General features: G+C 42.1%; 1 protein-coding gene across 1 annotated transcript in view; it reads left to right on the forward strand.

The window, feature by feature from the left end:
- Window positions 1-11,578, forward strand: part of PDZRN3 (PDZ domain containing ring finger 3) — a 276,873-nt gene that overhangs the window by 236,392 nt on the left and 28,903 nt on the right. The window contains 1 exon segment of the mRNA XM_023727916.1: window positions 9,797-10,044. Coding sequence (XP_023583684.1) covers window positions 9,797-10,044 — 248 coding nt within the window.

Consider the following 11,578-nt stretch of genomic DNA (forward strand, 5'->3'; position numbering starts at 1 on the left):
CAAGAGAAGCCACCTTGCTTCTTTGCAAACACTCTGGGACTTTTCTGGCCCTCATGTTTCCCATTCTCCAAAAAGCAGAGGATCCTTTCCTTGATACCATTGACTGTATCGAGAAATGGCACAGTATAAATGTAAGATACAAAAAATGCTTCCCACTAAACACATGTATGTAGATACAACTCGCTTATATTTTATTCTTGGCTAGTGTTGAAAATTAGAAATTAAGTTGACTCATAATTGAGTTTGGGTAAATTTAGTTATGCATCTAAGATGACAGCAGAAAATGTTGAGTTTGAAGAGTAAAAGTCCCATGAAAAGCAAACAGATGCACACAGGGGAACGTTACTGTCCACAGACGGAGTGAATAAACCATCCTGGTGATAAATATTCACAAGCCTGCTGCCTACCAGCCACTATATTAAGCTCTGGGTGTAGGGCAGCGAACAAAAGACACAGTTCTTGCCCTCATGGAGCTTAGGGCCTGGGGGAGAGAATACAGGCAATAAACAGATAATTGTGTTATTACAGATCAAGAAAAAGCTATGAGGGGTAAGAATCCATTTGGCTCGATACTCCAGCACGTTCTGTTCTGTGAACATTCCCCAGCAACACTGAACTTCTCATGTAGAGATGGGGAGGCAGATGGTTGGGTCTATAAAGGTTGGTTGGGGTTTTTCCAAATAAGTAAAAATAAGAGAGGGACAAGGACAGTTGAAGACATTTGCAAGAAAGTCTTCCAGGGATGAACAGTGGTGGACCACAGAAAGGCAGTAGTACTGCGTAAAGGGCTACATTTAACTGTTCGGAGACAAATGAATTCCTGCTCCAGAGGAATTAACTATACCGCTGTAAAGACACTCTCATTCCAAGGAAGAGCTTAGGAGACATAGAAGGTAGGGAGATTTGGCTGTAGAAATACCTTGTTCCCAAATACCATTAGTGCTTTCCTATAATATATTGAGCTGCTTCTTTAAGTTACCACTTAAATTCTTTAACATGATGTAAAAAAGTGCATGTGAATTTTAAGTGTGTACAATAATATGCATGATGATTCACATATACTGAAGTTTAATAGACATTTGAACACCTAGTGGCATAGTGGTTAAGAGCTCAGCTGCTAACCAAAAGGTCGACAGTTCGAATCCACTAATTGCTCCTTGAAAACGCTACTGGGCAGTTTTACTCTGTCCTGTAGGGTTGCTATTAGTCAGAATCAACTCAATGGCTATGGGTTTGGGTTTTTTACTCAAAATGGGATTTCAGGGTGATGGCATCAAGGCCTTCAAAAAGAGATAAAGTAAGATGTTCTTGACTAAAGCAGGACTGGTACCTGAGAAGGTTTTTTATATATTTTGGGATTAACATTTAAAAAAGAAAAGGTAAGTGCATATATTATTTTTCAGCTTCTCTTTTATTATTCAGAAGCTGGTAGCCAGATATATTATAGACTTAGGCAGGAAGTTAAGGATTTACTTTTAAAATGTGAGATATTTAAGTTAGACACAAGGAAGACTCTCCTAACAAGAAAATTACCTAGGATATAAACTCATCTGGGGTAAGGGAGGGATCTTTCTGTTTGTAGAAATATCAAACCTAGAGAAGTAACATCAGGAACTCATTCAATAATGCCCCTGGACCCCCTCCTTTGGGGTCTGTATTAGAGACCAAATGTACTCATAAGAAATTTAGGTTTTCACTACATAGAAACTAAGATCTATATAAACTGTAGTCTGTTTATATCTACACATCTCCAGACTGAAGCACCTCGCCCAGAAACACATTAATGTGAACATCATTTGTTCCTTCTTCACTGTCATAATACCTACATTTTAGATAAGCTGGCCTTCCCTTCATCAAGCCCTCGAGCAGACTATAAATTTGAAATAAATTAAGGCAGATGAGTTTCCTGAAAGAAAAAAGATTTTTTTTTTCTAATCTAACCTAAATCAGGGCTTGAAACCTTTTACTTTTCAGTATGTAGTTTATTATCGTGTATTGCTTCCAGTGGAATGTAAGTTTTAATTAGTTTGAAAACATAGGCGTGATATTTTACAGAATGAAATCACTGCCCCTGTATTTAATTAAATGAACCCTATAAAAGTTAGGTTTTAGCCAAGGGCATAATTTATAGTAGGCTGAGTTTAAAATTGCATTAGCACTTTATATGGCGGTCGTTTGCACGTGTAATAGACATAGAGGTGATTGGGATATGCTGATCCTGAGAAACCAAATGTCTTCCCATAAATAGATACTTATTTTCTCATTCAGAGAGAGTATTGTATGTCTTTCCCAAATATTACATTTGAAAATATCCTGAACTGCTTAGCATTAATTTGTAGGAACTTTGACAGCTCTCGCAGCTCCTGTTTTTTAAAGGTGATCCTGTATGACAATAACTTTACCATGGTATTTTTTGATGGTGGTGGTGTTACCTGGAGTTGAGTTGGCCCCTTACTCATGATGACCCCATGCACAACAGGATCAGAAATTTGTTACACATAGGGTTCCCACTGGCTGACTTTCAGAGGTAGATTGCCAGGCCTTTCTTCCTAGTCTGTCTTAGTCTGGAAGTGCATCTGACACCTGTTCAGCATCACAGCAAACATGCAAGTCACTACTGACAGATGGGTAGTGCCTGTGCATGAGGTACATTGGCCAGGAATTAAACCCGGGTCTCCTGCATGGAAGGTGAGAATTCTACCACTGAACCACCACTACCTCATTTCTTGGTAGACAGTGAAGCTCAGTTCTAATTCTGGGTTAAGGGCCCAGTTAGTGTTCCAGCATATGTAGTCTCGGAGGAGTCCGGCCACCTTGTCCAAATGAAATCCTTGACAAGGTGTCTTCATAAAATGCTGCCCAGAATGTATACCATCGACCATTTCTTAAGTGGTTCCCACATGCTGTGGTCTCATTTTTCCCCTAAGAAAACCTCCAGTGACATCCCATCAGCCAAGAGGGGAACGTGTCTGATCAACCTCAGTAAACACTTGCTGGATGAATGAATGACTGAAAGACAGATGGGTTGTCAATGACATGTACCCCCACGTGGAAAACCCACCACCTTGGTATCAGCTCTCAGGACCTTGGAAAAGACAGCCACATGCACCTCATAAAAAGAGAAACAAGTGTTAAACCAAGAAAACCCACTGCCATCGAGTCGATTCCGACTCATAGCAACCAGGCATTAAACGGAACCCGGAAGGAATCATTTCACTCCGTCAGCATAATTGTCTTGTCACAGGAGACCTTACACTAGAGGACCTCTTTAAGGTCCCTTAGTGTCAGGTCATATTTGCAGCAGTGATGTTTGCCTTGAGACACACTGATTGGATTTTCACCACAATTGCACCTAAGTCCCAGAGGACCAGCTAGAGCCCTAGGTGAATAACTTAAGCATTTAATTTATAATAAAGTTTGCAATCAGCACTTCTTGTTCCAAAACATTCCATTTACTTGGTTTTAGAGCTCCATTTACTTGGTTTTAGAGCTGCATAAACTGTTTTAAAAGCAATCTGCTCAATTGGGCGAGTTAATGATATTTAATCTGACCGGGCCAAAACGTCACTGGATGAGCATTCTGTCAGTAATTGCAGTCATCATGGCCGTTTTGGGTAATGTAGATGCGATGCTAATCCTGAGAATAAAGGTTGTCATTTTCGGTTCGCTGATCGCGTGCACCAGAGTCATCACCTCGCCAAGTCTCTCAGTGATGTGATTCCAAGATGACAGTGTAATAAGTGTTATGTGCACAAGGTAATTCAAAATAAATTTGCCTGCCTGTTCTCTTTTAAGAGAATGTAATGATCCCGAAAATACCTTGTCAAGAAGCTCGAGTGGCAGGGGTCAAGTCCCGTAAAATTTATCTGCTGCAGCTACCCAGAGAATCCGAACTCGAGGACTGAAAATATTAATGCGTGTTTTGGTAGCCTAGGAAGACAGGATGGGCAAGGATCTTCCTGGGAAATAAAGAAGTCTTTTCTGTACAGAAAGCTCTTTTAAAGCTACCTAACTAGGCTAGATTTTGCTGCTCTGATTTAGAGATTGTTTTTTTGCTCCTGGGAAGATGTGACTATTCTGGTATCAGATGCTCATCAGCACTGGTGTTTTAGTAAATTTTTATTATTTGCATGTTAAACCACCAGTTGCCTTTGAGTCAACTCTGACTCATGGCAACCCCAGTGTGTCGGAGTAGAACTGTGCTCCATAGAGGTTTCAATGGCATTTCTTCTGAGGCACCTCTGGTGGACTTGAACCTCCAATCTTTCCGTTAGCAGCCAAGCAAGTTAACCGTTTGCACCATCCCAGGACTCCATTTGCATGTTACCTGTTGCCTTCGAGTTGATTCCGACTCATAGCGACCCCTATAGGACAGAGTAGAATTGCCCCGTAGGGTTTCCAAGGAGTGGCTGGTGGATTCAAACTGCCAACCTTTTGGTTAGCAGCCAAGCTCTTAACAACTGCGCCACTAGGGCTAGATAGCGTTATTATAAAATTATATATGGGTAAGAATTATAATTATATTTATTTATTTATTTATATTTGTATTATATTTATTTTACAGATGAGGAGACTGAGACTCAGAATAGTTCAGTTGCCCAAAGCCTAACAACCAGGACATGGTAGTCAGGATTCCAACCCAGGCCTGATGCCAAAGCTCCTGCCACTGCACACTCCATCCCAGAGTAAGAAAGGAGGTCACCTGGCTTGTGGAGGTGCTGGCTTGAACTGTGTTTGGTTTAAAAAGGCAAAGCACTGGGCTATTAAAACCGTTCCCTCGGGTACACTTGTCAGAAATGCTTTTCTGTGGGACCTGGTGGTAAGCGGTGTTGAGGTTCTGGGGGTTGCATGAGAGCACGTTTCTCAGTCATCCCAAATTCCAGGCCTCCCCTTGTGTTTGCTGCTACTCCTTCCTCTGTAGCCTGTACAGGAGGGATGTTGTGGCTGTTGCATCGGTGCCTTTTAATAACACCGTAAGTTGGACTGGTATAGAAGAGCTTTCCCCTTTTTGTAATTGCATACATCAAGACACAGGGCAACTGTTTGCCCCTGGGAATCCTCTTAGCTTAGTCTGATGTAGGAAGGACCTTCATCATTTTCTGTTGTGTATCATTAACTGCTCTCAAGTCAGCTCCACTCATGGCGACCTTATGTACAGAACAAAACGTTGCCTGGTCTAGCACCATCTTCCTGATAGTTGGTCTGCTCAAGTCCATTGTTGTGGCAGCTGTGTATTTTGAGTGCCTTCCAACCCAGGCGGCTCATCTTCCAGCACTAGATCAAGACAGTATTCTGTTGTGATCCATAGGGTTTTCACTGGCAAATTTTCAGAAGTAGATCACCCCGCTGAAATCTGTCCACAATCCTGCTCATATCTGAAATACTGGTGGCATAGCTTCCAGCATCATAACAACACACAAGCCACCACAGTAGGACACTGACAGATGGGTGGTGGTCTTCATTTTCTAAGTACCATTTAAACATCCGCTCAATTGTTTTAGCATTGGTTTATAAAAATCTATCCAAGGTGCCTTGGTGGCACAGCAGTTAGGAGCTCAGGCTGCTAACCAAAAGGTTGGCAGTTCAAATCCAGTAGCCGCCCCTTGGAAACGCTATGGGACAGTTCTACAGTATCCTGTAGGGTTGCTGTGAGTCGGATTTGACTCGATGGCAACAGGTGTTACCCAAGTAAAGCAATAGTTGCCATCACTTTTCTAGAAAAGTGAACTGATTAAGATGTACTCCTAATCAGAGAAGCATTTTTTACTAATGCTTTTATACAGATTAGAAGGATGTCTGAAGGAACAAATGAGAATACACTCCTGCCTAATTTTCCAACATACCAATTTGACCAATTTAATATTTATACTGTTTTTGGCTGCTGGTAATTAAGATCCAGATTAAATGGCTTAAATTATAAGGAATGTATTAATGAATATGACAAGAAGTGTGGTGATGAGAGGTTCTGAGCTCGGTTAGTTCATTCACTCACGATGTCACCAGGGCCCAGATTCTTTTTCTGCTCTGCCTCCTCAGTGGTTGACTTGGCCTGCTTGGCTGGTTTCCCTCATGGTCCCGAATGGCTGCCACAAGTCCAGGCATCACATGGAGACTTGCCCAGAGGCAGAAAAGTGCCATCGCTACCTATCTCATGTCTTACTTAAATGTAAACAAAACCCCACAAGCTCCCTAGCAGATTTTCCTTTGTAGCTATTAGCCAGAATTACACTGTGTCTCCATGCCTAAATCAATCAGTAGGCAGAAGGAACAAGACCACCATGACAGGCCAAAACCAATCACAATCTGCACCTTGAGCCTCCCCCAGAGGGAATGATCTCTGATCTGGCTGGAAAGGAAACAGGGTAGTGAAGGTAAGGAGGGGCAGGTGTTGACCAGGCAACTGACATGCCTGTTGCGGTATTTGCAAGACTATTAATTGTTTGTGTAAAAAGCAAGGACTCATAGGAGACCCTTGGGTCCAATTCCCTGGCCCCTATTTACTTAGCTTTAGTGTTTGTTTTGAAAAGGACGAGAAGAAGAAAGAGTCATCACAGCAAGAAAAGCCCATGTTCATGATCTTTTGGCAAAAGGCCTGGTATTTATACATAGAGAATACACAGATTTGACTTCTCTTGCAGGACCCATTCAAAAGGCTTCATGTCTGGGTTCATTGCGGGTAAAACTAACTTTGGTACAAGTGATTCTTAGTCAGTACCAAGGGGAGAACACCAGTGTGTTGGCCTCACCGGCATCTCCTAGGGTGCTGTATGTTGCACTCATTTACCCCAGGAACAAATTTACTATTGCACTGTAAATTCCTGTATTAGCTGACTCTTGGTGTCATGCATTAAGGGAAACTATGGCTCAAGTAGTCCACCCCAGCATGAATTTCACAGTCGTCCAACTTGTTTTTCCTCCTCCATTCCTGCCCCGTTCACTCCTAGCTCAAGCCCTCAGCCTTCTGGGCTCTAAGCAGGGAAGGCATCATCAAGATAGTCAGCTGGTTTGGAAAGTGAGAAAATTCTTTTGTGTCCTTTTATTCTTTTCTCGATGGAGGAGAAGTGAAGATAGTTGTGGTGTTAAACTCTGGGGTTTTCAGTGCCTAGGGTGGGGGATTTAGTTTGGCAGTTCAGATATTCCCTTATTTACTGGAGTTCTTGAGCCATTTTGTAGCCCAGAGTTCTTTTTCTGCCTAACTCCCTCATGATGTAAGTAAATTACTTAAGTGGATTGAATCCAAGACATAAATAATCTCCACTGGCATGATTCATTTGGACTTCATTACAGGGAAGGAACCCCCACATCTATTCCTCAGCCTGACTGTTGTTTACATGGCACTCTGACCTAAGAGTTGTTGTCCCAGCAAGGCCAGAGTGAAAGGGTTTGGAAAAATATAAAATCATCTGCAGAATCAATACGCATGTTCTGCCTGGACAAAGAGAACCCAAAGTCTCCTCCACCTCAGAGGACGGACCTAATTGTCAGGGCTCTTTTAAGAACAAGACACTAAAGGGAAAATATGTGTATGCCAGATAGGAAAAGGCTGTGGTTCAGTGTTTATTTTGACATTTATATAACATGCATATTGAAAGGTTGGCTTATTGATATAAAGATTTTAGATCCAGGAACTCTGATGTTAAGTGAATGAAATGGGTCAGCATTGTGCTCCAGAGAAGATTTGAAAAGCTGAGAAATTTCTGCAGCCATATACTCTGTGAAATGTGGTCCTTAGGCCACTGCTGTGCATTTGGTTTTAAAAAAATCAAACATACACTTGAGGAATAATAGTTCAGAGCCTGTCACGTGGTCCAATCATAAAATGTTATCAAACTATCTGAATACAATGTCATATTCCTTTGCTCTGTTGGGGGTGGAGGAGGGAGGACAAGTTAAATAGATTTCCAGGTTGCTCAGAATGACTTCATTGTCTAGAAATAAGATTCTGGTTTCTCTTTCATCGCAATCCTCATTCAAGCTGTTCTACAAATAGCCTTGTTGAGTGAGTTTTGATTGTACCATTTGGAAAGAATCCTGAACACAGCATCCAGAGTTCTGAGCCACCGCTCAATAGTAAGGTGATCTCATATGGTTTTATTTGAGGCTGTAGAGAGGGGATGTAAACATATTTTTGGTCCTGCCACTTAACGGTGCTATGATGGAATAACTGTTAAGAGCTCTCTTCATTTAAGTCATTCAGTTGTTGTTAGGTGGCGTCAAGTCTATTTCGACTCATAGCAACCCCATGTGACAGAGTGAAACTGTCCCATATGGTTTTCTAGGTTGTAATGTTTTACAGGAGCAGATCTCCAGGTCTTTGTCCTGTAAAGCAGCTGTGTGGGTTCAAACTACCAGTCTTTCAACCTCCCTGTTAGCAGCTGAGTGCTTAACTGTTGCACCACCAAAAAAAAACACCAAACCCATTGCCATTAAGTCAATTCCAACTCATAGCAACCCTATAGGACAGAGTAGAACTGCCCCATAGGTTTTCCAAGGATCAGCTGGTGGGCTCGAACTGCTGACCCTTTGGTCAGCAGCCAAGCTCTTAACCACCATGACACCAGGGCTCCTTAAATCATTCAGTAGACAGTAAAAAAAAAAAAACAGTTGTCATCGAGTCGATTCCGACTTATGGCAATCCTGTGTGTGCTCTTCATTGGCTGATTTTTTGGAAGTAGATCACCGGGCCTTTTTTCCAAGGAGCCTCTGGGTGGATTTGAACCTCCAACTTTATGGTTAGTAGCCGAGCACTTAGCTGTTTGTACCATTTAGGGACTCCCAGTAGATAGCAGGCATTCAACTAAGACCAGGCATTGAAGATACAACAGTAGCAAAGCACTATCCCTCGAGTTGATTCCGACTCACAGAGACCCTATAGGACAGGGTAGAACTGCCGCATAGGGTTTCCAAGGAGCAGCTGGTGGATTCGAACTGCCGACCTTTTGGTTAGCAGCCAAATGCTTAACCACTGTGCAATCAGAGCTCCCGCAAAGCACTATACCCAGTGGGAAACAACACACCCCTTGAGCTGGCTATTATTTCCCCAACATCCACCATCTGAGTTCCTCCTTCATGGTATTTGTCATATCCATGGATGGCCTATACTATCATTTACTTATTTTTTTTTTTAAGTAAATGAAATCATTTAAAAAGAAAACTTTATATCACTACCATAAAAGGAAAACTAGAATCACCTGCCACAAACTGGAAGAATACACCCCATTAAAACATAACAGTGTAATTAATTCCTGGTTAGCTATTACTGCCTGGTAAAGGCTCCTAGCCTGAGGCTGGTCTTTTCTTTAACAGGCGAGATTAGCAAGTGATGGAATTGTGTTAAAGATATGCCAGTAGGAAGCCAAGGCTTCCCTGCTGTGAGATTTATTATTTAATGCCAGATCTGTATGCCTCCAGACTCCTCCCCCATTTCCAGCAGTGGTGCACTCACATTCTTCGGGAATTGAGGTTCTTCCTTTTACACGCTGACCCAAGAAAACAGTCAAAACACAAAACCAATCCCCATGTGTTAAACAGAGTAGAACTGTGCTCCATAGGGTTTTCTTGGCTGTAATCTTTACAGAAGCAGATTGCCAGGCAATGCTGGGTGGGTTCAAACTGCCAACCTTTAGGTTACTTGTTGAATGCAAAGCATTTGCACCACCCAGGGACCTTAAGATACTCAAAACCAAACCCGTTGCCATTGAGCTGATTCCAGCTCATAAAGATACTCAAGCCATGTTTAATCTTTCTAGTTTTGGCTTAATTATAATCCTGTTCCATCTGAAATATTTTTCAACAGGTAAACGGCAAAGACTTATCCAGAGCAACTCATGATCAAGCTGTGGAAGCTTTCAAGACAGCCAAAGAGCCCATCGTGGTCCAGGTGTTGAGGAGAACGCCACGGACCAAAATGTTCACACCTCCCTCGGAGTTGCAGCTGGTGGACACGGGAACTCAGACTGACATCACCTTTGAGCACATCATGGCTCTCTCCAAACTGTCCTCTCCCACCCCGCCAGTGCTGGATCCATACCTCTTGCCAGAAGAGTAAGTGATGTGATCGTAAATCACTCATGCACTGAGTTCGGTCAGTAATTACACTTAAGTCAGTTTTGTTCACTTCTGTGCGGTGGAAAAAATGAATGCATCTTATAATTTTCCTCCAAGTTTAATTTTATAGAGGCAATAAATTGAATCCTGCTCAAAACTGCTGCGACATATTAATTACTTTACTATAACCCTGGAGCAGGGTTATTCAAATTATATTCTAAGAACAAAATTACTTACAAATGTTATAAAAGTTGTTTTGGAATAAAATTTAATCACTGCAAATGGTAATTTGGAGATTTTGTAGTTTTAACTAGAGGGGATGCCTACTATTCTTTTAAATAGACAACAAGCTAAGGTGTAAGTGTAAAGAGAGCCCTGGAGGTTGTGTGTTCAGCTTTCTTGGGTCTCATTTCAAACCTGGATCCATGTTATAAGCCCACACATGCCTCATATAAGTACTGCATATACCAATTAAATAACAGCTGTGATTCCACACAGCGCATTAATTTCTTTACACATAACTCTTCTCAGACATAGAGTAGCTGAGAGCCTTCAAGTCCAACAGATATGATGTTCAGACTCATTTCTAGCCATGGAAATTAGGTAATTTATTTTATTTCCCTGCGCTTCAGTTTTCCTATACTAAAATGAGGATAATAATAGTACCTATCTCATAAGATTGATCGTTGGAAGATTAAATGACATAATGGATGGAACGTTCTCAGCATGGCATATGGTAAAACCGAAAACCAAACCGGTTGCCATCGAGTCGATTCCGACTCATAGCGACCCTACTGGACAGAGTAAAACTGCCCCATAGGGTTTCCAAGGAGCAGCTGGTGGATTTGAACTGCCAACCTTTTGGTTAGCAGCCAAGCTCTCAACCAGTGCGCCACCAGGGCTCCGTGGCATATGGTAAGCACCCACTAAATGGAGCAGTGATCATCATTAATTATTTAATGATAGAGGTAAAGTATTTAGGAAAATGAAGAGCAAGAAATCTTCTGAAATAGACCACTATCTTAAAAGATGCCCAGTTTAATGTCTCTTTTCTCATGTGAATTTGTGCCTCTGAGGACAAGATGTCTGTTTCCTCAACTCTGGGGCTGATGTTAGGGTCACCCGTCTCTCCCCATCTGGACTCCTGATTCACAGAGTTGACTTGATACATTATTTCAAAGGGCATGTTCACCTCTTACAGGGAAAATCTCTGGGTGATACCTGTCGGATTCCTATTAGTAACTCCATAGCTAGAGTGAGCACACGTTTCCTGTGGTTCCGTCAAATTCCGGAGGAAAGCTTGCCTTTCATCCTGTGGTTTTAGTGGTTAGCTGTCATTGAAATCCAGGGCTAATTCCCCAGGCTTGAAAAAGTAAATTCTGCTGCAGCTGACAGCGCTTAAAGGCACAGGACAAGGCGTCAGCCTGACGTGCACTCAGTGTGCAAGCCAGTGTCAAAGGCCTGTGATCGCACTGATTTCTCACCACTGTCCCTTTTATGCAAATGAGGAACTGCAGGCTCAGCAGGCTAT

Source organism: Trichechus manatus, unplaced genomic scaffold (genome assembly GCF_000243295.1).
Source record: "Trichechus manatus latirostris isolate Lorelei unplaced genomic scaffold, TriManLat1.0 scaffold00020, whole genome shotgun sequence".
Classification (NCBI taxonomy): domain Eukaryota; kingdom Metazoa; phylum Chordata; class Mammalia; order Sirenia; family Trichechidae; genus Trichechus; species Trichechus manatus.